At 41.1% G+C, this 27,452-nt stretch overlaps 2 protein-coding genes across 7 annotated transcripts in view; both read left to right on the top strand.

Moving 5' to 3' along the window:
- Positions 1 to 20,247, top strand: part of FCRL1 (Fc receptor like 1) — a 55,495-nt gene extending 35,248 nt beyond the window's left edge. The window contains exons 11-12 of one of the 3 annotated variants that reach the window (XR_010340286.1): positions 2,087 to 2,300; positions 20,229 to 20,247. The gene's annotated coding sequence lies outside the window, so the exon portion shown is untranslated. Of the gene's footprint in view, positions 1 to 2,086; positions 2,301 to 10,518; positions 10,608 to 11,033; positions 11,116 to 20,228 lie in introns of those variants that run through there. The other 2 variants (XR_010340285.1, XR_010340283.1) reach the window with 2 other exon arrangements.
- FCRL2 (Fc receptor like 2) lies at positions 87 to 24,110 on the top strand. 4 transcript variants are annotated; one of them, XR_001107036.3, is made up of 13 exons: positions 87 to 760; positions 2,030 to 2,050; positions 10,519 to 10,776; positions 11,034 to 11,318; positions 12,224 to 12,511; positions 13,398 to 13,676; positions 13,930 to 14,046; positions 20,229 to 20,256; positions 20,932 to 21,017; positions 21,263 to 21,328; positions 22,414 to 22,595; positions 22,932 to 22,960; positions 23,057 to 24,110. XR_001107036.3 is itself a non-coding variant. In XM_012449767.3 (12 exons), the coding sequence occupies exons 1-12, from the start codon at positions 730 to 732 to the stop codon at positions 23,090 to 23,092; spliced, it is 1,524 nt and encodes a 507-aa protein (XP_012305190.1). In that variant the 5' UTR covers positions 88 to 729; the 3' UTR covers positions 23,093 to 24,110. The 4 variants fall into 4 exon arrangements, 1 of the variants encoding a protein (XP_012305190.1); XR_001107035.3 differs by having other exon boundaries at positions 22,414 to 22,960; XR_001107037.3 differs by having other exon boundaries at positions 88 to 760; positions 22,361 to 22,960.
- The last annotated feature ends 3,342 nt before the right edge of the window (positions 24,111 to 27,452 follow it).

Genomic DNA, 27,452 nt, shown 5'->3' with positions numbered 1-27,452 from the left:
AATACCCATGTTGGGTATTTAGTGACTCTCCTTGATTTCATTAATCAGTAATTAATTTCATTAACTCATTAATAAAAGATGGATCCCTTTAGGGGTCATGAGGGTGGAATTCTTATGAAAGGGATTAGTGTCCTAGTAAAAGAATCTTGAGGGAGTTTGTTTGCCCTTTCCATCATATCAAGCCACATAGAAGACACCATCTCTGAGAAACAAGGTCCTCATCAGACACGAAATCTACTGGTGCCTTGATCTGAAACTTCCCAGCTTCTTGAACTACAGGTGATAGATTTGTGTTTTTTATAAATTACTCAGTCTAAGGTATTCTTTATAGCAGCCCTAATAGTCTAAGACACTTATCTTTACTAGTGCCTCAATTTCCTCAATCATGTGAAAGGAGATAGTGCCAACTTCAGAAACTCGCTGAAGGTAATAACTTTGTAAGCATGAGGCACTTAGAACTGTGGCTGACTCATTACAACCCATATGTAAATGTTTGCTCTCATCATGAGTGTCAGGGTATGGAATTTATCTGGCATCGAGAGGGTTAGCTATAATTGTTTTAGCCCCTACAGGACAAAGGATAATGGTCAAACATTGTGGCACTCTTCTACTTCCCTTTTTTGCTAATTATACAAAACCTCTTCTGAAAACCACATTTCAACCCCTGCTCAGAGGCTCCGGTTGGTGGCCAACAGTACATCTCTTTTCAAATAGCTGGATCAGGTCCTCATGCTGCTGTGGTCATTGCTGGTCATCTTTGGTGAGTTCAATAATTTGGCTGAGAACTGAGGTGGCAGCAGAATGAGGTCTACAGCTCCCAAAAGGTTGAAGCTTTTATCGGACCCAGGGAATGGTGGGGGTGCTTAGGTCCTTCCTCCAGCTTGGGCTTCAGACGCAGATACAAAGAAGTAGGCTGAGGACAATGAAATTGCTGCACATCCATTAAGCATTAAGCACAATGCTTAGTGTTCAAGGTAGAACGCTTTGCCATTTGCTGGTCATGAATTGCTATTTTAATGTCTTAGATCTCATTGAATAATATGTTCTCATAGTAAAATGTTCATAATATTAGCATTTAGCACTGCCCTTCTCCTCCATGAACACCGATTATTTAATTGTTATCTATAAGATTTGGGTTCAGCAGATGCATTGAGACCCTTTGCTAATTCTTCTGTTTAATTGTGGACAATGAGGGCGATGACAGCTGCTGCTAGAAAATAAGATTCCTGGCTGGGCGCGGTGGCTCACGCCTGTAATCCCAGCACTTTGGGAGGCCGAGGTGGGTGGATCACCTGATGTTAGGAGTTCGAGGCCAGCTTGGCCAACATGGTGAAATCTCGTCTCTACTAGAATACAAAAATAAGCTGGGTGTGGTGGCAGGTGCCTATAATCCCAGCTACTTGGGAGGCTGAGGCAGGAGAATCCCTTGAACCCAGGAGGTGGATATTGCAGTGAGCCAAGATCACGCCACTGCATTCCAGCCTGGGTGACAGACTGAGACTCCATCTCAAAAAAAAGGAGATTCCTCTCTCTATGCTGTGTAGGCAGTAAATAAGTATTTGTTATTGGAATAAAAGGGCTCTAACATAAAATATGGCCACAGGAAAAAGACTGATTTATTGATTTCTTTGAACTCTCATGATGTATGTTTCCTGATGAGCCCTTTATGATCATGTTGTCATGTCTGTCTACCACTTGAAAAGTCTGAGTGTGAGATAGACTTGTGGGGGATGGCAGAAGAAAAATGAAATTAAGGAGAGTCACTAAATATCCAATTCGGGTATTCTCGACAATCCCTTTAGTCAACGGTTGGGCTTGCAACTCGCCTTGTGACTAATAATCTATTTCCCTAATGTCTCCTTACTAACAATTCAGTCTCTCCTCGAGCACACATCTTGAGAGATTAGGGAAACAGAAAAGAAAGAAAAAATGGAAAGAAGTTTTTGAGCAATTTACCACGGTAATATAAATTGATTAACTATGAGGGCAAATGCTGTGTGCTAATCTCTGGCTTTTGATCTCCTCACAGCTGCAGTCAATGAACAGGCAGGTGAGTCCTCCTTGTCTTTGTTGTTCTTGGTCTCAGGTGTATCAGTTACCCAGCTACCCCAGGGTTCTGTAAAGGTGGCTCTGGAAAGCCTGTGAAGACATCCTAACATTACAGCCCTCCAGGCCGACATGTTCTGAGGTCACGCAGCCTGTTTCCACCACCGCTTGCATGTCTGGACGACCAGGTCCCACCCAGCCTTCTCAAGGTCCCAGATGCTTGCCTCTGCTTTAACAGCCGGGCTGTATTGAAGGTCAGTAATGTCTGAAAGAAGGCGTGCAGATTGGAGAGAAGAACAATTTGGAGAGAATTGCTTTCCTGCCCATAGAACTGTAATGCCTCAGTACTGTCTGGCTGAACGCTCAATGTTTTCACAGCTCTGAAAACAGTTATTTATAGAGGAAAATGTCAGAACTACAAACTTCTGCGGGGTCAGAATAAACGTGTCCTCATTGCTTCTCTAGCTCTAGCTCAGGAGTCAGCAAGCTTTTCTTGTAAAAGGCTAGAGACTAAAGAGGCTAAGCTTTCAGGTGTGTGCTGTTAACTACTCAGTGTCATCGCTGTGGTAGCAGGAAAGACCGTAGGTAAATGAATAAGGATGGCTACATTCCAATACCATTTTGTTTACCAAAACAATGTTGGCCAGCTCACAGGCCATAATTCGCCAACCCCACCTCTAGATTTAGTATTTAGTGTTGAGTTTTTAAAAATACAGGTATTACTGTTCTAGTCATAAAGACAGAAATAAAGCTAGCTTTATTTTACTCTGAGTTAAATCTGTGCTTAGTGAAGAAAGTCAATGGGAAAAAATATTTTATTCTGTAAACAGAATCTTCACATGAGCTAAGACAAAATCTAAAGTAAGGGAGAATTGTTCTCTTGTCTATTGAATGTTGGCTACCAAGTGGAAGGGGCTCTGAGCTCTAAGGAACAGTGTGGGGATGAGCAGATCCCGGCCTCACCTTGAATAGAACAAGAGCATCCAGGGAGAACTTCAGGGGTCCTATGTGGAGCTTGCTGAGGAACAAGTCTGGTCTCTTGCATTCATTCTGCCCACATAAGGTCCCAGAGCTCCACCCTGTGATACCCATCCCTCCGCTGTCTGTCTGGATGGAAATTAGAGGAAACCTCAATCAATACTCAGGAGGTTTCTGACCATTAGTGGAATCATGCCGGGGTGGCGGGCTCCCTGAAGTGAATCACCTACAAGCATTCGGCGAACAGGGCAACAGCCACTTCATTCCCTCACCTTTCCTTTCCTTGCACAAGAGCTTCTCAGAAAGTTGAGATGGTCTTCTCAAGTTTGAGATGTTTTCTTTTTAAAAAGAGTAAGAGGAAATTTAGTCCAGCATGAGGTATTGGAAAGAGCAGGACTTATATAGCCAGAAAGACCAAATTGAAATCATGGCTTTGCTATATACCTGCTGTGTAGGCTGGGCATCACTTGGCCTCTGAACCCTAGTCTTGTCTCCAGGGAAAAGTTTCTGGTCTGTTGAGAATTACACTCCCCTGCAAGGTTTGAAAATGCTAATCAGCATAGCAGCTGAGAAGGTCTTTCTGTCCCCATCCATTGCCTCAACGTGGTCTTCTACCCCATTTCCTCTTTTCAGCCCCACCCATACGCTGCACTCACCACCTGGGACCTTGTCCTTTCATGTGATATTCTGAGAAATACCATTTGCTTTTGGTTTTTACTGAGAAATACCATTTGCTTTTGGTTTTTGCCATAATGACATTTTTCACTGAAATTCTTGTGAAAAAACATGATTCAGTCCTGTACATCTTGCCCCGAGTTCAATCTTTGTGCTCCTACTTATTTGCTTTTCCCAAGAACTTCTCTGTTCACAACCTACCCTTCTCCCTGCCCCCTACCATTGTCCCTCCAATGCGCTTCTCCTCTGTACTCTCTGGGGGTCAGGAAGATTCTACTGGGCACCTCTGTAGGGAGAGCCACTCTCAGCCAGTTGCTGGAGGATTTGGAACTCCCTGGGAATGAACGAGTCAGCATTAGGGCTTATTTCCCTTCCTTTCTAGGGCCTCTGACTCCTTGCACTCCACTAGCGGTGCACGCAAATTACAGCTCTTGAGATTGCACACCCCAGTGACAGCCAGTGTGGAGCCAGCACACTTCTGCTGAGGCCTCCAAACTGCCAGGTGGTTGGAATCAGAGCAGTCACTGCCGTGCTGGAAGCAAGTGGATACAAACTCTCACACAAACCCTATTCTGACTCTTTGGGTTCCCTCATATGAAACTGTGGACCAACTTGTCTACCTCATAGGTAGGACATCACTCTCAGGGGTTTTGACTTCAAATCACCTTCATTTATTCAGTATCCCTGAATCCACCCCATCTCACAGACCTGAAACCCATTATTTTGGTTGCTCTTGAAGTGCAGTTATGATGTCCTCTTATTCCTCCTCAGCCATCATTAGCCTCTGCAACAAAGACATCCCCCATTGAGGCTGTGAAGATGTGTGGCTGAGTGGTTCGTAAATGCCAGCACCATTGTGTGCTTCTCACAGAATCCTTAAGGCAGCCTGATGAGAGACAAATGCTCTTTGTTGTTCCGTTTCTCAGATGAGAAACTGTAACCGAACACAGGTGCAGCTGCCCACTGCTTGCAAAGTCCAATTAACAAGAGAGAGATCTGGAAGAAAGAAAGTGACTTTTTAATTCAAAAACTTAGCTGAGGGGAAGCAGTACAGGCTCCTGCCTTGAAAGTACCGCTTCAGCTTCTGGGGCAGAAGGCAAGGACTTTCAAAGGGGGACTTGGTGTGAACAGCATGCAGGGGAGGGAGCAAGGTGGTGCAAGTCTACATGATTTGCTTTGGATGGCATCTGGCTGGCTGGCACCAATGTGGGCAGAGCCAGGTTGTAAACTGAGACAATCTTCTGGTGGGAGAGAGTTCTGGAGGCACCTGGTTTGCTTCGAGTTTCTGTCTCTGGAAACTTTTTTTTTTTAATTGCATTTTAGGTTTTGGGGTACACATGAAGAACATGCAAGACTGTTGCATAGGTACACACGTGGCAGTGTGATTTGCTGCCTTCCTCCCCATCACCTATATCTGGCATTTCTCTCCATGCTATCTCTCCCCAACTCCCCACCCCCCGCTATCCCTCCCCTATTTCCCCCCAAGAGACCCCAGTGTGTGGTGCTCCCCTCCCTGTATCCATGAGTTCTCATTGTTCAACACCCACCTATCAGTGAGAACATGCGGTGTTTGATTTTCTGTTCTTGTGTCAGTTTGCTGAGAATGATGGTTTCCAGGTTCATCCATGTCCCTACAAAGGACATGAACTCATCATTTTTGATGGCTGCATAATATTCCATGGTGTATATGCGCCACATTTTCCCTGTCCAGTCTATCATCGATGGGCATTTGGGTTGGTTCCAGATCTTTACTATTGTAAACAGTGCTGCAATGAACATTCGTGTGCATGTGTCCTTATAGTAGAAAGATTTATAATCCTTTGGCTATATACCCAGTAATGGGATTCCTGGGTCAAATGGAATTTCTATTTCTAGGTCCTTGAGGAAGTGCCACACTGTCTTCCACAATAGTTGAACTAATTTACACTCCCACCAACAGTGTAAAAGTGTTCCTATTTCTCCACATCCTCTCCAGCATCTGTTGTCTCCAGATTTTTTAATGATCACCATTCTGACTGGTGTGAGATGGTATCTCAATGTAGTTTTGATTTGCATTTCTCTAATGACCAGTGATTATGAGCATTTTTTCATATGTTTGTTGGCCTCATGTATGTCTTCTTTTGTAAAGTGTCTGTTCATATCCTTCGTCCACTTTTGAATGAGCTTATTTGTTTTTTTTCTTGTAAATCTGTTTTAGTTCTTTGTAAATTCTGGATATCAGCCCTTTGTCAGATAGGTAAACTGCAAAAATTTTTTCCCGTTCTGTTGGTTGCCGATTCACTCTAATGACTGTTTCTTTTGCTGTGCAGAAGATGTGGAGTTTGATTAGGTCCCATTTGTCTATTTTGGCTCTTGTTGCCAATGCTTTTGGTGTTTTGGTCATCAAGTCCTTGTCTACGCCTATGTCCTGAATGGTTTTGCCTAGATTTTCTTCTAGGGTTTTTATGGTGTTAGGTCTTATGTTTAAGTCTTTAATCCATCTGGAGTTAATTTGAGTGTAAGGTGTCAAGAAGGGGTCCAGTTTCTGCTTTCTGCATATGGCTAGCCAGTTTTCCCAACACCATTTATTAAATGGGGAATCCTTTCCTCATTGCTTGTTTTTGTCAGGTTTGTCAAAGATCGGATGGTTGTAGATATGTTGTCTTGCCTCCAAGGCCTCTGTTCTGTTCCATTGGTCTATATCTCTATTTTGGTACCACTACCATGCTGTTTTGATTACTGTAGCCTTGTAGTATAGTTTAAAGTCTGGTAGTGTGATGCCTCCCGCTTTGTTCTTTTTGCTTAGAATTGACTTGGCTATGTGGGCTCTCTTTTGGTTCCATATGAAGTTTAAGGTGGTTTTTTCCAGTTCTGTGAAGAAGGTCATTGGTAGCTTGATGGGGATAGCATTGAATCTGTAAATTACTTTGGGCAGTATGGCCATTTTCACGATGTTGATTCTTCCTAACCATGAACATGGAATGTTTCTCCATCTGTTTGTGTCCTCTCTTATTTCGTTGAGCAGTGGTTTGTAGTTCTCCTTGAAGAGGTCCTTTACGTTCCTTGTTAGTTGTATTCCTAGGTATTTTATTCTCTTTGTAGCAATTGTGAATGGCAGTTCATTCTTGATCCGGATCTCTTTAAGTCTGTTATTGGTGTATAGGAATGCTTGTGATTTTTGCACATTGATTTTGTATCCTGAGACTTTGCTGAAGTTGCTTATCAGTTTCAGGAGATTTTGGGCTTAGATGATGGGGTCTTCTAGATAAGAGAGGGCATCCTTGTCTAGTGCCAGATTTCAAAGGGAATGCTTCCAGTTTTTGCCCATTCAGTATGAATATCATACTGATATTATTGAATATCATACAATATTCAGTATGATATTGGCTGTTGGTTTGTCATAAATAGCTTTTATTATTTTGAGATACGTTCCGTAAATACCTAGTTTATTGAGGGTTTTTAGCGTAAAGGGCTGTTGAATTTTGTCAAAGGCCTTCTCTGCATCAATTGAGATAATCACGTGGTTTTTGTCTTTGGTTCTGTTTATGTGGTGAATTACGTTTACAGACTTGTGTATGTTGAACCAGCCTTGCATCCCCAGGATGAATCCTACTTGATCATGGTGGATAAGCTTTTTGATGTGCTGTTGCAATCAGCTTGCCAGTATTTTATTGAAGTTTTTGCATCTATATTCATCATGGTTATTGGCCTGAAGTTTTCTTTTCTTGTTGAGTCTCTGCTGGGTTTTGGTATCAGGATGATTTTGGTCTCATAAAATGATTTGGGAAGGATTCCCTCCTTTTGAATTATTTGGAATAGTTTCAGAAGGAATGGTACCAGCTCCTCTTTGTATGTCTGGTAGAATTCGGCTGTGAACCCATCTGGACCTGGGCTTTTTTTGGGTGGTAGGCTCTTAATTGCTGCCTCACCTTCAGACCTTGTTATTGGTCTATTCAGGGTTTTGACTTCTTCCTGGTTAGGCTTGGGAGGATGCAAGTGTTCAGGAATTTATCTATTTCTTCCAAGTTTACTAGTTTATGTACATAGAGTTGTTTGTAATAATCTCTGATGATGGTTTGAATTTCTGTGGAATCTGTGGTGATATCCCCTTTATTGTTTTTTATTGCATCTATTTGGTTATTCTCTCTTTTCTTTTTTATTAATCTGGCTAGTGGTCTGTCTATTTTGTTGATCTTTTCGAAAAACCAGCTCCTGGATTTATGGATTTTTTGAAGGGTTTTTGTGTCTCTATCTCCTTCAGTTCTGCTCTGATCTTAGATATTTCTTGTCTTCTGCTAGGTTTTGAGTTTTTTTGATCTTGCTCCTCTAGCTCTTTCAATTTTGATGATAGGGTGTGAATTTTAGATCTCTCCTTGCTTCTCATGTGGGCATTTATTGCTATATATTTTCCTCTAGAGACGGCTTTAAATGTGTCCCAGAGATTCTGGTATGTTGTGTCTTCGTTCTCATTGGTTTCGAAGAACATCTTTATTTCTGCCTTCATTTCATTGTTTATCTAGTCAACATTCAAGAGCCAGTTGTTTAGTTTCCATGAAGCTGTGCGGTTCTGAGTTAGTTTCTGAATTCTGAGTTCTAACTTGATTGCACTGTGGTCTGAGACACTGTTTCTTATGATTTCCATTCTTTTGCATTTGCTGAGGAGTGATTTACTGGAACCTTTAAGTAAACACACAGATAAGCTTTCAGTGCAAGGAGTGGCTTGTGGAGAGAAGGTAAAGATTCTAATTGCATTCCTAAAGAGCTAAGTAGGAGGTGGGGGAAGGAAAAAGGTAAAAATACTTCTTCTTTTTTTTTTCTTAGAAAAATAGGATAGTTTATTACAAACCAAGGTCCAAAGAGTAAAGTGCTTTGTCCGGTATCACACAGGTAACAACAGTAGACTTGGATTCAAAGCAGTGTGATCTGGCTTTTCCCCACTAGGTTAATGTTCTGAGAACTGAATCAGTATCCCTGGTGAGACTCTCCAGCTGCATCTTTACTTTCCCGCCTCCAAGCTTTAGCCTCTCTCTCCAGCGATTCCTCTCAGGGCTGCAAGTCAGCTCACCCTGCTGCTTCCACTTGCTGGTCTGCTGTTAGGGACTCAGGATCCTCCACTCCTCACTGCTTTCCCTCCTCCGGCTTGCTCTTGGGGCAGTCTGCCTCTTACCAAGCAGTTTGAGGACAAGAATCATCCCTAACGACCAACTCAAAGTCCCACTTTGTCAGCAGTAGCTGGAGCCAGTGAGACTGCCTGTCTTGCCCTTTTCAACAGCGTCTCTAATCATGACTCCTCTTCCTATCACCAGGGGCGTTCTCTACAGGAATCTCTTCTGTTTGTGGAGGAAGACTGTACCAGTGCTTTAAAAGTCAGCTTGATTCCAAGTCCCGCAGTGGAGTTTCCATGAGATCTAGTATCCATTTGCAAAGGAGGGCACAAGTCTTGAATTAAGTTAGTTGTTTCTCCAACACACCTTTTCTGCCCTTCTAATTTCATTAAAAAAAATTAGATTGTTCCCCAATGTCCAACAGGTAATTCTAGTTCTGTTGAAACAACCAGTAGCAAACCATACATTTTTCCAAAAATGATACTTCCAAACTCCACGAATCTCCTGTGACGTTTTGGCTGTAGCTCTGCAGTAGTATTTTGTGAGTCATTGCATCTCTTATTTTATTGACTTCTACTTCCTTCTACACATCTGACAGTGATGACACAATTGAATAGTGATAAGAAGATTTTTATTTGAGGTATAACTTAATTCCTTATTTTGTGGTCAAAATCCTCTTCTATAATCCCAAAATATCATGAAGATGTCGCAAACACGAAACATAGTCTGGTACCATAGATAAATGAAGTGACAGGGTCAAAATAAGGAAAGCAACCTCTGGGGAGGACATTTGCCTTTGGCAATAGCTTTTTTCTTTATATGATCAGTCTCTAGGAACTGGGTCTTGGATTAAAAACAATCTCTACTTCATCGAATAGATGAGAAAAATATTTTCTGTAAGCATTCAAGTAGAGAATTCAAGTAGAGAATTAAAGATACTGGATCTTATTCCAGTAACTGGCTTATTTCCAATAATCCAGGCCACCTGATGGTTTTATCTGGCGAGGCAAGAAGAAGGGATGAGACCTGAATTTATAACACAGTATAGAGCTCTGAGGGTTGGATGAAGGCATGGGGGATGAGAAAATAAAGTGCCCGCTGTGGACAATGGTTTCCCTGTGCGGTGTAACTGATGGAGAAACCTGAAGATGAGGAGTTTATCAGAACACTCCTTCATGAACATTAAAAATCAAGATTACTTTGACACCCCTGCAATAGACTGAATGTTTGTATCTCCCTCAAATTCATACGTTGAAACCCTAATCCAGATGTGATGGTATTTGTAGGGGGGGCCTTTGGGAGGTAATAAGATCATGAGGGTGGAACCACCATGAATAGGACTAATGCCTTTAAAAGAGTCCAGAAAGCTAGCTGGTTCTTTTTCTACCATGTGAGGGTAGAGCGGAAATTTGGCAGTCTGCAGCCTAGAAGATGGCCCTCACCACAACCCGACAATGCTGGCACCCTGACCTCAGACTTTCAACCTCCTGAACTGTGAGAAATAAATCTCTGTTATTGATAAGCCACTCAGTTCATAGCATTTTGTTATAGCAGCACAAGCTATAATATCCCCTCAAGAAACATGGGATGCAACTCTTAGTAATTAAGGCATGGGTTGGAACCTCTACGTTGTCTAAAGAAGTAGAGGCTATGCCTGAGACCACCTCACTGCCAACGAAGCCTGTCTGGGTTCTCTGCAGAAATGGCAAATCCAGTTTCCCTCCTTCCCTTGCAGGCAAGCTGACCCTTTCGGCGCCCTCTTCTGTCTTTGAAGGAGACAGCATAGTTCTGACATGCCAGGGAGAATGGAACTGGAAAATTCAGACGATGGCTTACTACAAGAATAACAGAGAGTTAACTGTTTTCAAAGAAATGTCAAGTTTCCGTATCCAAAGTGCAGTTTTAAGTGACAGTGGTAACTATTTCTGTAGTACCAAAGGAAAGTTGATGTTCTCGGATCAAAGTTCAAATATAGTAAAGATCAGAGTCCAAGGTAAAACCCTCACTTCTTTGGGATGGGCTGGGTAAGAGACCACGGCAGCAAGGCAGGGTGGGTACTGGGTAGGCAGAAGCTGCTGGTGGGCCAAATGTAGACTGGAGCGCTTGTGGTTTGACCATCAAGGGAGCCATGATGGGTAAGAGGTGTCTGGCTCTGAATGTCTTGTTTGCTGGAGTTGCTTCTTACCAGGGGATTTTCAGCAGGAACCTAGACCTCACTGCTTTGGGGACTGTTGTGATCCTTCTCTCTAGAGCTGTTTCAACATCCTGTGCTGACAGCCAGTGACTTCCAGCCCATCGAAGGGGGTCCAGTGAGCCTGACATGTGAGACCCGGCTTTCTCCGCAGAGGCTGTATGTTCAGCTCCGGTTCTGCTTCTTCAGAGAAAACCAGGTCCTGGGGTCATGTTGGAGCAGCTCCCCGGAGCTCCAGATTCCTGCCATGTGGAGTGATGACACAGGGTCTTACTGGTGCAAGGCAGAAACGGTGACTCCCAGGGTCAGAAAACAGAGCCTCCAATCCCAGATTCATGTGCGGAGTAAGTACCGGTGAGGCTGGGCCTGGAGAGAAAAGATAGGAGTGCTGTAGCTTCAGTTTGAATTGCTAGCCTTCTTGTTTCCTTGTTCAACTCCTGTCCTTGAAGAAAGTGAACATTAAGCTAGAAAAACCCTCCAGATTGCTCCTGGCTTTTTCTTGATAAGAATCAGGAATGGACTAAGCCCCTTATCATCTTTTTTTTTTTTATTAGTTAAGTAATATTCATTGATCAAGCCTTGATTGATCACTGACTGTATGCCTTGTCATTTAGCAGTGGGTGGGGTACTTTGAAAGACAAACCACCTGCTTTCTAATGGCTCTCCAAATGTCTCCACATGCTGAAATTGCAACACAAATTGACTTATCCGAAGGCAATGTGGTGCTATAGCGTGTAGCACTATCTGAAGCATCAGGAAAAGCAGATCTGAGTGAACGGAGTGGCCAGAGGAGAAGTTGTATTTGGTTGAAACTTGAAATTAAGAATGATAGAGGAATTGTTATTGGGACTGTGACTTTTCCAAGGCAGGACTGATGATATCAGTGCCCTCTATATTCTGTGCAAAAGGCATCTGTCTGCAAGTGACTCTTCCAAAAAATTGAACAGTTTCCTGTCTGATGGAGTGGATGGATGATCCATCACAAATTCTTTAAATATCATCATCCATGAAATTAGCCAGGGTTAGGACATACAAATATCTTTATCCACATTCCTCAAGGATAATTGTCATAGATTCCTTACCTCCATAGGAATGCTTGTAATGATTCCTTACCTCCATAGGAATGCTTGTAATGGATTATCTATACAATCTCCACATTCCCACTCCTTGCACTAGAGAATGGAATCAGTCAAACCCTATTCCCAGAGTTTCCCTTAGAGTTCTCACCTGTTATCTTATATCCATCTAGGAATTCCCATCTCTAATGTGAGCTTGGAGACCCGGGCCCCTGGGGGACAGGTGACTGAAGGACAGAGACTGATCCTGCTCTGCTCAGTGGCTGGGGGTACAGGAAATGTCACATTCTCCTGGTACAGAGAGGCCACAGGCACCAGTCTGGGAAAGAAAACCCAGCATTCCCTGTCAGCAGAGCTGGAGATCCTGGCTGTGAAGGAGAGTGATGCCGGCAAATATTATTGTCAAGCTGACAACGGCCATGAGCCTATCCAGAGCGAGGTGGTGAATATATCTGTGAGAAGTGAGTGACACTCTCATTCATATCTGCCAGAAATTCCCAAACCAAGGTCATGGTACATAGGAGTCCTGAGGAAATTTCAGGAGGCCCCAGGGATTAGTGTTGTGGAGAATCAAAAGCAGTTTGCAAATGGGTTACCCTTGCAGGTTAGCCTGCTGACCTGTTTCTTTTTGTGGAAGGAAATATAAAGAGGGCTGCAACTGATTATGAAGCATAAGCATTCTTGCCATACTACAGTAGGATAATAAAACATCTATTACATGAAACCTTGGGGCTCTGGGCCAGGGAGTGTCATGGATCTAAAAGGTTTATAGTGGTAACAGCCTGCTTCATTTTATGTCATTTCCTTCAAAGTGATTAGAGTGTTTCTACCTTGCAGAGATTGCACCCAAAGGGAGACATGTTATTGGTGATTTACTGGTGTGGAAAATTACCTGGTAGCCAAGTGGCCATTTCTGTTCTAACCCATTCCTACAGTCCTGAACCAGGCTGAACAAACACACCAAAATATATGCTTAGAAATGCTCCTATGTATCAGTTTTCCCAGGAACAACTATAATATTATAGAAATCTTATAATTATTTCCTGATAAAAAATTATAGGATACAAAACAAAAGAAATAAAAAGAGGGCTGGATGGGCACAAGAAAACAATCAGATGAGGACAACACATGACTATGTCTGTAGGTAGCACCCCAGAACTGATATTCTCCCCAAACTTCTAAATATATTCCTGAGAAAATTACCTCTGACTGTTCTAGTGGGAATGTGAGAATGGAAAGTACACAATACCCACGGGGCCAGGCCCTTTGCTGAGCCTGCAGGATGGGAGTTTGTGAATCTATTGCAGCATCACAAATCTTTTCTGATAACTCCTCTGTGTCTCTCAGTTCCAGTGTCTTGCCCCGTCCTCACCCTCAGGGCTCCCAGGCCCCAGGCTGTGGTGGGGGATCTGCTGACGCTTCACTGTGAGGCCCAGAGAGGCTCTTCCCCGATCCAGTACTGGTTTTATCATGAGAATGTCACCCTGGGAAACAGCTCAGCCCCCTCTGGAGGAGGAGCCTCCTTCAACATTTCTCTGACTGCAGAGCATTCTGGAAACTATTCCTGTGAGGCTGACAATGGCCTGGGGGCCCACCGCAGTGAGGCAGTGCCAATCTCCATCTCAGGTGGGTGGGTGTTACCTGGATACAGAGTATGATGCAAATGGCTGCGTCTCACCAGTCTGGAGACGTCTGCTATGCGTGAGGAGGGGGGAGTTGATCTCAGCGTCCAGCTGTTCCTCTTCTCCCACACAGAAGAGTACAGACTACACTTCAATGACCTCTTCCATGAATTTGTATTTGCCATCCCTACATAGCATTTACAAGAAGGGCCCAAGTCTTTAACCTCTGGGGCTGAAGCACTGCTTTCTTTCCTCAGGACCTGATGGCTATAGAAGAGACCTCACGACAGCCACAGTTCTTGGGGGACTGTTCGGTGTCCTTGGTTTCATTGCTGTTGCTTTGCTGTTGTATTGCCTGTTCCACAAGATATCAGGTTGTATCTACTATTTGGATTTTCCATATTTTGCTATGACCTTTCCACTACTGATAGAGATTGAAATTACAAAAAAAAAAAAAAAAAAAAAAAAAGGAGAAGAAAGAAAAGAAACCCTCCAAAAGCCAATAATTTTTTTTTTAGTCTTCAAATTCTGCAAAGTCCTGTGTAATGCTCAATGTGGTCATACTGCTAATTATACAATATGTCATTGTCCCCTGTGCATAGTCACTTGAGATTTAAATATTTACACATTCCCTCCATGTTTGACTCTTAAATTAAAAATTCTAATTCTTAATTGCCATTTAATACTTTTCAATGGACATAATTACCTTATGTACAATGGAGCAAAATGTAAAGAGGCACTAGATTTAAAGGAACTAAAACAATTTAATGTGCTATTTTTTCTTTTATTTATCCATTTAGTATTAGCCACCTTCTTTATGAAAAGAGCACTGACTCCTTGAATTCTTGGATCTATGATATAGGTCATAAGAAGCCATCTTCACCCACATATCTGGCTGTTGATGCTGGCTATATGTTGCAGCTTCAGCTGATACTCAACGAGAGCACATATATGCAGCCTCTCAACATCAGCTGGATTTCCTCACAGCATGATGACCTCAAAGTAGTCAGACTTTTAACATGCTGGTTCAGGCTCCAAAAGCAAGTGTGGTAATGAAGCTGCAATACATTTAATCAACTAATTTCAAAAATTATGATGTTGCGTCACTTTGACCACAATGTTATTGTGTCCTGGTGCTTCACAGTTGCCCAGATATCAGTGGAGAGGGCACAGACTTTACTTCTAAATGGGAGAACTGTCAAGGAATTTTAAGCCACATTTAAAAAAATTTCCACATATGTCACCATGAGTTCCAATCTACTATGTCTTTAAATCCCACAACGCTATCAAAAGCACAAGCCTCTTGACTGTGCTCTCTGGAATCAGCAAATGCTCCATGGAACAAGTGATTCCAGATGTTAGGTTTTTCTCCCTGAGCCCCTCCCCTCTTTAGTTGAAGATTTTTGTGTCTATGTTCATCAGGGATATTGGCTGGTAGTTTTCTTTTTTATTTGTATTCATGTCCAGTTTTGGTATCAGGGTAATTCTATCCTTGCAGAATGGGTTAAAGAGAATTTCATTCTCTTCAATTTTTTTTTTTTTTTTTTTGTGGGGGGAATGGTTTGGGGAGGATTGGTATTAGTTCTTTATACATTTGGTAGAATTTGGTCTAAAGTACTTTGAATATGTCATCTCATTCTCTCTTGGCCTGTAAGGTTTCTCTGAGAAATTCACTGTTAGCATGATGGAGTATGTGTGTATCTGTGTGTGTGTGTGTGTGTGTTTATAAGTGATTAGATGCTTTTCTCTTGCTGTTTAAAAAATTCTCTCCTTGTATTTGACTTTAGACTGTTTTATTATAGTGTCTCATGGAAAATACCTTTTTGCGTTGTATCTGTTTGAAGATCTCAGAGGCTTTTGTATCTGGATGTCTAAATCTTTTGCTAGACTTTAGAAGTTTTCATCTATTATTTCATTAAATAAGTTTTCTAACCTTTTCATTCTGTCTTTGTCATCTGGGACCCCAATAATTTGAATGCTTTTCAAAAAGTATGCAAAAAGTGTGCCAATTATTGGTTCTCCAAGTGACTTAATCACATACCTGTAGTGACAATGCTGGGCCAGGCAAGGGAAAGGGTCCTCAGGCCCCTGGGCAGCCGACATGGCTTGGGCAATGGCAGTGACAGTGGCAGGACCACCCTCTGGGTCCCAAACAGTGCATACTGGTGTTGGTAGTGGCTGTGGTAGGCTGGGCAGGTCAGACTTCAGACCTGCAGGTGGTGCATGTGGGTAGGTATCAGTTGGGGTGATAGTGGCAGGGTTGGTAAACCCAACCTCAGGCGCCCTGGAGGAGGATTAGGTACCATGGTGGTGGACTGGGCTGGGTAATTCCCTGGCCTCCAGGCTGTGTGCTCTAGTGTGGTCAGGGGAAGGGCAAAGCCATGCTGGGTGGGCTTATCCTCACACTCCCTGATCCTCTCTGCTCTCCTGTCTCAGCAATTTTTCACTATCTTATTGCCTTTCCAATGCTTATAAACAGACTTTAAAACTCTTTTGCCCAGCCTTTCTAGTTCTTAGTAGAAGAGTTGGTCTTTGGTATGTTAATGAAATGAGTCTCAACAGAGGGACTCCTGGATAGCTTCAAGATAAGAGCTGGTTTTCAGAAACACCAACCTTGTGATTAGAGAGTTGAAACTTCCAGCCCTACCTGTGGACCTCTGAGGACAGGAGAGGGACTAAAGATTTATCTAACCACCAATTGCCAATCATTTAATCAATCATACCTATGAAATGGGAGCACTATAAAAATCCTAAACAATGGGATGTGGGGAGCTTGCCAGTTGGTCAATACATCTATGTCCTGGGAGGGTAGAGCACCCCATTCCCATGGAAATGGAAACTCCAGTGTCCAGCACACTTCCAGATATTGCCTTACCTGACTTTTTTCATCTGGTTTTATATTTGTATCTTTTATAATATCCTTTAAAATAAACCATTAAGAGTAACTGAAGTGTTTCTTTGAGTTCTATATAGAAAATTACTGAAACTGAGGAGGGAGTATGAGAATCCCCAATTTATAAACATTTGGTCAGAAGGATATGAAGCCCATGACATATTATTGGCATCTGGAGTTGAGGGCAGTTTTGCAGGACACAGCCCTTTACCTATGGGGTCTACACTAACTCTGAGTAGTGTCAGAACTGAGTTTAATTGTAATTAGTATTGTAAGAGTTGGAAAATTGACTGGTATGGGGGAAGAAAGACTCACACACCCAGCGACAGAAGTGTTGTGGATAAAAACAGTTAGCTATACTAAATATCAAATACTATTCAGATCTAACTTTAATGCTCTATTCTGTTTGTGTGTCTGTCAATATGTGTGTATGTGTGTTTGTGCGTATGATTTGTATGCCTTCACTTTATAGCAATACATTTATTTATTCTATCAAGGTTGTTCCCATCATGACTATGTTATTCTTACAGAATTTTTCTGGATGTTATTGCTTATTTATTTTCCCCACAGCAATCAAGTATCTCTCAAGAAATTGTTTTTGTTAGGATTCTCTTAAATTTTGAGATTAATTAAGGAAGAATTGACAGCTTTATAATGAGAAATTTTTCTATCCAAAAGCATGTCTACTTTTGGAAAATTTTGAGTCATAGTATTTTAGGGTTTTACTTATATAGGCTTTCATCATTTCTTGCTAAGCTTACTCCTGAAATATTGATTGATTTTTGCTATTGTAATTGATTCATTGAACCAGGATACTCTTGGAGTACAACCATAAAACTTAATTTTTTGTTTCCCTCTTTCCAATGCGCATTCACACTCACTGTTAGGGGCTTATATTTTCCCTTACTCTGGTTGAAATCTCAGGTAGGCCCATAGTCTATCCACTTACTCCTTTTATTAGTTGGTTTTCATGCTGCTTATAAAGGCACACCTGAGACTGGGCAATTTACAAAAGATGTAAATTCACTATCACAAGAACAGTACGGGGAAGACTTGCCCCTGTGATGAAATTACCTCCCACTGGGTCTCTCCCACAACATGTGGGAATTCAAGATGAGATTTTGGTGGGGACACAGACAAACCATGTCACTTCTATGTAATTTTAGGCAAACAACAACCACAACAACAAAAACGCGGTTTCTCCAAAGAGTCCTTGTTCATTAATCAGTGTGCTTGGTCTCATGTAATAATGATGAAAAGCTTTCTGAATCACAAAGTTAAAGCACTCACCTCCCACCCACTCACCTCAGACCCTCTTCAGGCTAGCCTTCTGCAGTGTGTAAAGGTTTCTAGCCAGATGTTTCTCTCTTTGCTCAACTGACTTCTGTTTTTGAAGCCCCCGTAGTTGGCATTGATTTCCTCTGGCTCCAAAAAAGCTAACTCTCCAGGTTTGCTGGATTGAGAAAATCAGCTCTTATTTTGGTGGGATGCTTCTGGATTCTCCAGAGCATCCCAGCTATTAACATTACCTACCCTTCTTGCAGGTGATTCATTTTTCTCCAGCTGAGCACTTAGCATCTCTCTTCAGTTTCTAAGAATCTAGAGCCTTCTTCCCCTTCCCCTCCACCCTCATTTTGGAACCCCATACCTTTCAGGCAGTCCTCTTGGGCAGATTTTGAAATGGCTTCAAGCTAGGCCTCTCTTCCACAGGGCTCAGATCCATCCATAAGAACACTCACACACCATTGCACCCACCTGTAAATATGCAGCTCCTGCCTCAGGCAGATGACCATATCTTCCCTGAAATGAATGTTCCTTCACCTGCTTTTCAAGAGGAAGTTTGCTCCTTAAGATTCCTCAGGCATGTGTCCACACAGGGCACTCCTCCCCGAACCAAGCTGGCCTTAATACTGTCCTCAGATTGACTATAGACTCCTCATCTCCCTTTTCCTAGAGTATTTACTTTAGAAAACTTGCAATTGTAAATCCTTTCTCTGCCTCTTTGAGATACAAATTTCTCTTAGCCTCTTACCAGTTTTACAACCCAGAAATGTCTATCTCTAGGACTTGGGAGCTGTCCCTTTGAAATGTAATCATCTAGAAAGATAGCACCTCTATCTCCTATATGGTAAAACTTCGAATTTATTATTTGTTCTACGTTTTGCTTTTTAATTCTAGAATTCTGCTTTCATCTTTGTTAGTTATTGCCTTTTGTTTTTGTTAGTTTTATTCTTTTGAACAAATTGGATATTTAGTTTTCCTTTTTTTCTTATATATTTGTATATGTATTCAGTTGTTTAAGACTTACTTCCTTTAAATTGATAAATTATAGACATATGTCAATTTTTTTTCATAGTTTTGTTATGAATTACCAGTTCCATTATATCAAAGAATATTATTTGTATCATGTCTATTTTTGAAATATTTTGGAGGTTTTCTTTGTGAACCAATGTATCATCAGATTTTGTTATTATTCAAAAGTGCTTAGATAGTAGAACTATTCTGAAGTCCATTTTAAAATAATTTCTTCAAGAAGGAGTTGCTAGAAACATATACACGGATTTAATACATATTTGAATATGACTGATTTCCCCTTGACATGCTTTAATGACAGTTTGGCTTGGTAGACAATTCTGAGGTCATTCCTTTCCTTGAAGACTAAACAAGCTAATTATAAAGAAGTTTTACCTTCTCCTTGGCAAACTAAATCGAAGTCAATTTTCTAGCACTGTTTTCTGTAAAACCTAACAAAGTTGAAATGTTGGCAGAGCTACTAGCAGCATTTTCCATGATTGGCAAATTGCATCTAAACTGGGAGGACTTTGACTAGGATTATATAAGCCTGATGGGAAGCACAACTGGAGAATCCTCAAGTGCAGTGTCCCTCTTGAAAATTAGCATGTGTCTTATAGGGGTGACCTCTGGAAGCTACACTCATACACTCACAGGAGTTACAAATGATAATGATTTCTATGAAGCATGAAGCTTTTGAGCCAGGGTGGCCCCTATACACATCCATGTGGCATTGTTTCCTGAGCTATTAATTGGAGGATTAGAAAATATCTCCTGGATCACTATGAGAACTCCCTCTGAAGACACAGCTGATGTATCGATGGTGATATGCTGCATTTCTTGTTTTACATCTCTCTGCAAAGCAAAATGGTGCAAGAGATGGCCTAGTATGCCTTACAAATGTCAATATTCAGCCTAGCCCCAAGATCACTGCTACAGACCAGGTGTTGCAAACATTTAAAAATTAAGAATGGCTGCATAAAATCTACTACAGAAGAGTAATAAGATAAAATTAGTGCCATCAGTGGTTAAAATATGTTACATTTTATGATAGTTAAAATAACATTGTACAGGTACATGAGTAGACAAAGAGACAATAGAACAGAATAGAAAATCAAGAAGCACTTACCAGTTCATGCAGGGTTTGCCATTTGAAGTGGCATTTTAAATCAGTGGGAAAAAAAAGAATGAATCGTTTTTCTAACAACTAGTTGTGTTGGAATAAATATGTAGCCATTTAGATGAAATACAATTGGATTACTCTTCTATATCCTATGTCTTACCAGCTGATTATACATAGTTAAATCATGTCAAAATTTTAAGAGACAAAGCTTCCTTCCCTAAATGAATTTTCTTTTATTTGCTTTTCAGGAGAAAGTTATGCAACTAGTGAACCCAGGTGAGAATCCTTTCTAGTAAAAATTTTAATTCTAGAGGTCTCCTTCATTCACAGTTTTAAGTATCCACTGAACTCTGTACACAGAGCTTGAGGCGATGTAATTACATGGCATCTTTTCATAACACTTACTCTTGTCTCTACTGCATTAGATTTACAACACCAGGGCACTGTTTTATTGTGTTCCACATGAGCCTAGGTGTTATCTTGTATAGGATTAGATACATTTAATTTAATTTATGAATTAATATATTCAAGATTATTGAATACATATAATGAATAAGTAAGCTTTTGTTAGGTATTTAGAGGAATGAAAATACACATAAAATGTGTATTTCCTCAAAGGACATACTGTCTTATAGATATGTAACATAAGTCCAGAGTACAAGAAGGAGTGAGAGAGATAAAGTAATGAGAAAAAGGCAGGCAAAATTTTATGACAGTTTATAAGAAAGAAAATGAGTCTGGAGCAAGACCATTGTCTTCTCTATAACTTTTGGAAAAGCCAAAGATGAGGAACATTTTGGCCAAATCAAAGTAGTCTATAAAAGGGACATAAAATCACCCAAGCATAGAGTCATGATTGCATGGCTTCTACCTGCTCTCTCCCCGGCCTGTCTTCCCTCTGTTCTCACTCACAGCCCTGGAGACTCATGCAGTTAATTCACTTTCTCACAGAGGTACTTCCAGGCTAAATCCTCAAGCATCCACCCATTCCAGCCCAATCCCAGACATGGAGGAGCTGCAGCCAGTGTATGCCAATGGTGAGTTTCTCCACTGGGAGGGGCTCTGAGGCTGAGGCAGAAAAGAAAGAGGAGACAGAATTAGAGACCCTGCTAGCCACCCCAACCCCTGAGGCCCAGCCATTCCTGATAAATAAATGACTCTCTCGGAATCGTATTGGAGTTGGGAGGAAGCCATTCCAGATCATTAAGCCAGGGTATGGGAAGATGTGTATGAAGTTTGAACCTTTGGCCACCAACTGTGAACTCTTGTCTTCTCTCTGCAGTGGGCTCTGTAGATGTGGATGTGGTTTATTCTCAGGTCTGGAGCATCCAGCAGCCAGAAGACTCAGGTGAGAAAAAGCAAAGTGGTTCTTGTCAGATGCATATTCGCAGGAAAGTGATGCATTATATGCAATAGAGGCTTTATTTATTTATTTATTTTTGAGATGGAGTCTTCTTCCGTCACCCAGGCTGGAGTGCAGTGGTGCAATCTCAGGTGACTGCAACTTCTGCCTCCTGAGTTCAAGCAATTCTCTTGCCTCAGCCTCCCAAGTAGTTAGAATGACAGGCATGTGCCACCATGCCCAGCTAATTTTTGTATTTTTAGTGGAGACAGAGTTTCACCATGTTAGCCAACCTGGTCTCAAACTCCCAACCTCAAGTGATCCACCTGCCTTGGCTTCCCTGAGTGCTGGGATTACAGGCGTGAGTCCCTGCACCTGGCCGGCAATAGAGGCTTTAATATATTGCTTGCCCTTGTTATGAAATCTGTCGATCCAGGAGGGAGCGAGAGACACTTGGAGGTAGTCTCCTGTGAAGAAAGCAAACTTAAAAAAAATAGGGAGATGGTCTAATGAGTCTTCATTTGAATGGGGTTAGATAGTCAGGGAGAATCTAAGATACAAGGCAAAGGAAGGAAATCAGGCAAGAATGAGCATGTCTAAAGTCCAAGAGGAATTCTCTCAGGTGAACAGGGTCATTAAAGTGTCTCTTTTGAAGGATCTGCAGTCTTCACATGGGATGGGAGGAGTAACTGGATGAATAAACCTGACCTAGAGAATTTTTACTTTGACATGTAGCTTTGCAGGAATTGTAGAGTTCTGCAGCAGTGCAGAGGAATGTCCTTTAAGCTTCTGCTCCAGTGCCCTTAAAACTATATAACCCTTATTCCAACAACCCTAAAAGCTGTCCTTTGTTCTGTGTTCCTGGTTGCCTCTGATGGAGCCAGTGGCTGTTGACAGCTTGGCTGATTTCCTGGTCAGTGGTCATCTAGCTACTCCCCTCTGAAGCTGGGTCCTCTGCCTGCCTGGCTTAGATTTGTGCCACTTCAGCTTCCTATAGCGAATTGATTACCCTGTCATTCTCTTTCTCTATCTGACCAGCCTAGCAGAATCAAAAAGATGCCTTCATTTTCACTGGATGTTCATTTTCCAAGCCCTCTAGCTATAAATCTTCAGGAGAAGAAAAGAGATTTCATCCCACTATGCATACCTGGAAAGAAGGGGAAAAGAAGCAGACATCACTAAGCAGCACCTGCAACCACTCAAAATGCTGTGTGATTCAGAGTCTATCTTCTGCTACCTATGCTTCTGCTCCGATTTCCTTCTATATAGTGAGGTGAACCACACAGCAACATAGGGAAACAACAGGAAACAGCCCTGACAGGATACTGTAATAGAGAAGTCAAGAAGAAAAAATTATAAAGACAGCGACCTATGGGAAGTTGCATTAGAGAAGGGAAGGGCTTTGTTAGCAAGTGGTGGAGGGCTTGGATGATGGATAGAATCTTAGAAGGACTTCAGCGTTAACAACTTTAAGAAGGATTTTACAGAACAGGAGAAAATGGAATTCCACACACTAAGCATAGTAGTTCTATGTTCTGGGGCAAGAAGTCTGGGAGTGAGGCCTAAGTGAGAATGCAAGGGCTCAGAACTATTACTTTTTTCTTAACAGCAAACATCAGGACATTTCTGGAGAACAAGGTGAGCTAGACTCCTTGGAAGTTCTTGATCTTTCCTTCCTCCACCATATTTGTTTCCTTGATCACTTAGGTCCTTATTCCTGTATGTCTCTCCCAGGACTCCCAAGTCATCTACTCTTCTGTGAAGAAGTAATAACACTTGGAGGAACCAGAGGGGAAGATCAACAACAAGAATGGGGCATTATTAAGACTTGCCATAAAATCTTATGAAAATGCTCGAGGCTTATCACCTTCCACAGCCAGAATGTGCTTCAGGAGCCATCTCCGGTCATCATTTTTGTTCTGATCATTTTCCTTCTCTAATATCTTCTTTTACTTATTAATAGTCATTGAACTGTTACTACATCCAGACACTGTGCAAATAAATTATTTCTGCTACCTTCTCTTAAGCAACGAGTATGTAAAGAGTTGAGGAAAGAATGAATAAGAAATACAAGGTCTCACCTTCACCTACTATGAGGTGATGAGAACAGGACTTGTGGTGTATTAACTTTTTTATGTGCTGCTGAATGCAGTTTGCTAGTATTTTGTTGAGAATTTTTGCATATATGTTCAGCAGGAATGTTGGCTTGAAATTTTCTTTTTCCATTATGTCTCTGCCAGATATTTGTATCAGGCTGATGCTGGCTCCGTAGAATGAGTTAGGGAGGAGACCTTCCTCCTTGATTTTTTGGCACTGTTTCAGTAGGATTGGTACCAGTTATTCTTTGTACATCTGGTAGAATTCAGCTGTGAATTCATCTGGTGTAGGGCTTTTTTGTTGGTTGGTAAGCTTTTTATTAGTAATTCAACTTGAGAGCTTGATATTCTTCTATGCAGGGTTTCAGTCTCTTCCTGGTTCAATCTTGGGAGATTGTGTGTTTCCAGGAATTCATCCATTTCCTCCAGATTTTCTTCTTTACGTGCATAGATTTGAGTGTAAACATAACTTATATTCACTGGGAAACAAAAAAAAATCTTTATGACTTGCTTTATTGCAATATTTGCTTTATTTTGGTGACCTTGAACTGAACCTGCAATATCACCAAGGTATGCCTATAGTTGCAAAAATGTGCTTTTTGACACAGTAAATATGGGTATTTGCAATAAACTATTGTATTACTTTTGTAAGTATATAGAATGAAATATAAAACTCTGTGGATTTGATACTATCATATTTCCTTTTTTTCTGTGAATGCATATTTTCTTTCTTTTTTTTTCAACTTACATTTTAGGTTCAGGGGGTACATATGTGGGTGTGTTATATGGGTAAATTGCGTGTCACAGGGGTTTGGTGTACAGATTATTTTCTTACCAAGGTAATGAGCATAGTTCCCAATAGGTAGTTTTTCAGTCCTCACCCTCTCCTTACCCTCCACCCTTCAGCAGGCCTCAGTGTCTATTGTTCTCTTCTTTTTTAAAGAAAAATTCTAAATTTTGGGGGGTACCTAGTAAGTGTATATATTTATGGGGTACATGGGATGTTTTGATTCAGGCATGCAATGTGTAATAATCACACCATGAAGAATGGGGTATCCATCCTCCCAAGCATTTATCCTTTGCATAAAAAAATTCGATTACAATATTTAAGATATTGTAAAATATAAAATTATTATTGATTATAATTGAACTATTAAGTAATAGTTCTTATTCATTCTTTTTATTATTTCGTGCCCATTAACCATCCCCACCTTGCCCCCTATTGTTCCCTTCATTGTGTGCATGTGTTTTTTTTTTTTAAATTTTGTGGCTGTGAATGTACATTTTCACTGATATTTTTTCATTCAAAATTTTAGATTCAATGTAATTGATGTTTATTTCTGGAAATATTTTACTGATCACTCCAATTTAAGAAAATTTCTGTGATCATATGTCTCTGTGTTAAAACATTTCTTCTGGATTGGATTATCTTTAGAATTATTATAGGTACAAAACTCATCAAAATCATGGAAATAAATTACATATTTTTTCAAAAAGAATTAAACATTAAATCCACCTTTGAATGACTCAGTGGAGTACATATATATATATATTTAACTGCACTTTAAGTTCTGGGGTACATGTGCAGAACATGCAGGATTATTGCATAGGTACATACATGGTAATGTGGTTTGTTGCCTCCATTCCCCAATCACCTATATCTGGCATTTCTCCCCATGTTATCCCTCCCAGACCTCCCTACCCCCTGCTGTCCCTCCTCTATCCCCTCCAACAGACCCCAGTGTGTGATGCTTCCCTCCCTGTGTCCATGTGTTCTCATTGTTCAACACTTGCCTATGAGTGAGAACATGTGGTGTTTGATTTTCTGTTCTTGTGTCAGTTTGCTGAGAATGATGGTTTCCAGGTTCATCCATGTCCCTGCAAAGGACATGAACTCATCCTTTTTTATGGCTGCATAGTATTCCATGATGTATATGTACCACATTTTCCTTGTCCTGTCTATCATCGACGTGCATTTGGGTTGGTTCCAGGTCTTTGCTATGGTGAATAGTGCTGCAGTGAACATATGTGTGCATGTGTCTTTATAATAGAATGATTAATAATCCTTAGGATATATACCCAGTAATGGGATTGCTGGGTCAAATGGAATCTCTATATCTAGGTCCTTGAGGAATCGCCACACTGTCTTCCACAATGGTTGAACTAATTTCCACTCCCACCAACAGTGTAAAAGTGTTCCTATTTCTCCACATCCTCTCCAGCATCAGGACAGTTGTCTCCAGATTTTTTAATGATCGCCATTCTGACTGGCACGAGGATCAATGTGGTTTTGATTTGCACTTCTCTAATAATCAGTGATGATGAGCATTTTTTCATATGTTTCTTGGCCTCATATATGTCTTCTTTTGAAAGTGTCTGTTCATGTCCTTCACCCACTCTTGAATGGGTTTGTTTTTTTCCTTGTAAATCTGTTTTAGTTCTTTGTAGATTCTGAATATTAGCCCTTTGTCATATGTGTAGATTGCAATTTTTTTTTCTCATTCTCTTGGTTGCTAGTTCACTCTAATGATTGTTTCTTTTGCTGTGCAGAAGCTCTGGAGTTTAATTAGGTCCGATTTGTCTATTTTGTCTTTTGTTGCCAACACTTTGGTGTTTTAGTCATGAAGTCCTTGCCTATGCCTATGTCCTGAATGGTTTTGCCTAGGTTTTCTTCTAAGGTTTTTATGGTGTTAGGTCTTATGTTTAAGTCTTTAACCCATCTGGAGTTAATTTTAGTGTAAGGTGTCAGGAAGGCATTCAGTTTCTGCTTTCTGCACATGGCTAGCCAGTTTTCCCAACACCATTTATTAAACAGGGAATCCTTTCCCCATTGCTTGTTTTTGTCAGGTTTGTCAAAGATCAGATGGTTGTGGATGTGTGGCATTGCCTCCAAGGCCTCTGTTCTGTTCTATTGGTCTATATCTCTGTTTCTGTGCAACTATCATGCTGTTTTGATTACTGTGGCTTTGTGTTATAGTTTGAGATCAGGTAGCGTGATGCCTCTGGCTTTGTTCTTTTTGCTTAGAATTGTCTTGGCTATGTGGGCTCTCTTTTGGTTCCATGTGAAGTTTAAGGTGGTTTTTTTCCAGTTCTGTGAAGAGGGCAATCATTAAAACATCTGGAGACAACAGATGCTGGAGAGGATGTGGAGAAATAGGAACACTTTTACACTGTTGGTGGGAGTGGAAATTAGTTCAACCATTGTGGAAGACAGTGTGGCGATTCCTCAAGGACCTAGATATAGAAATTCCATTTGACCCAGCAATCTCATTACCGGGAATACATCCTAAGGATTATAAAACGTTCTATTATAAGGACACATGAACACGAATGTTCACTGTGGCACTGCTTACAATAGCAAAGACCTGGAACCAACCCAAATGCCCATTGATGATAGACTGGACAGGGAAAATGTGGCATATATACATCATGAAATACTATGCAGCCACAAAAACGATGAGTTCATGTCCTTTGTAGGGACATGGATGAACCTGGAAACCATCATTCTCAGCAAACTGACACAAGAACAGAAAATCAAACACTGCATGTTCTCACTCATAGGCAAGTGTTGAACAATGAGAACACATGGACACAGGGATGGGAGCATCACACACTGGGATCTGTAGGAGGAAACTAGGGGAGGGACAGCAGGGATGGGGAGTTGGAGAGGGATAATATGGGGAGAAATGCCAGATATAGGTGATGAGGAGGAAGACAGCAAACCACATTACCATGTATGTACCTATGCAACAATCTTGTATGTTTTTCACATGTACCCCAAAAGCTAAAATGCAATAAAATATATGTTAAGAAAAAAAAGTAAAATTTGACAAGTGGAATCTAATTAAACTGAAGAGCTTCTGCAGAGCAAAAGAAACTATCAACAGAGTAAACAGGCAACCTATGTAGTGGGGGAAAATATTCACAAACTATGCATCCAATAAAGGTCTAATATTGAGGAACTTAAATAAATCTATAAGCAAAAACCCAAATAACTCCATTAAAAACTGAATAGAGGACATGACAGACACTTC

The sequence above is a fragment of the Aotus nancymaae genome, unplaced genomic scaffold (assembly GCF_030222135.1).
Source record: "Aotus nancymaae isolate 86718 unplaced genomic scaffold, 86718_ANA_hifiasm-v0.15.2.pri h1tg000108l, whole genome shotgun sequence".
Taxonomy (NCBI): domain Eukaryota; kingdom Metazoa; phylum Chordata; class Mammalia; order Primates; family Aotidae; genus Aotus; species Aotus nancymaae.
Note: the sequence above shows the minus strand (reverse complement) of the source record. Positions and strands in the feature narration are given on the sequence as shown.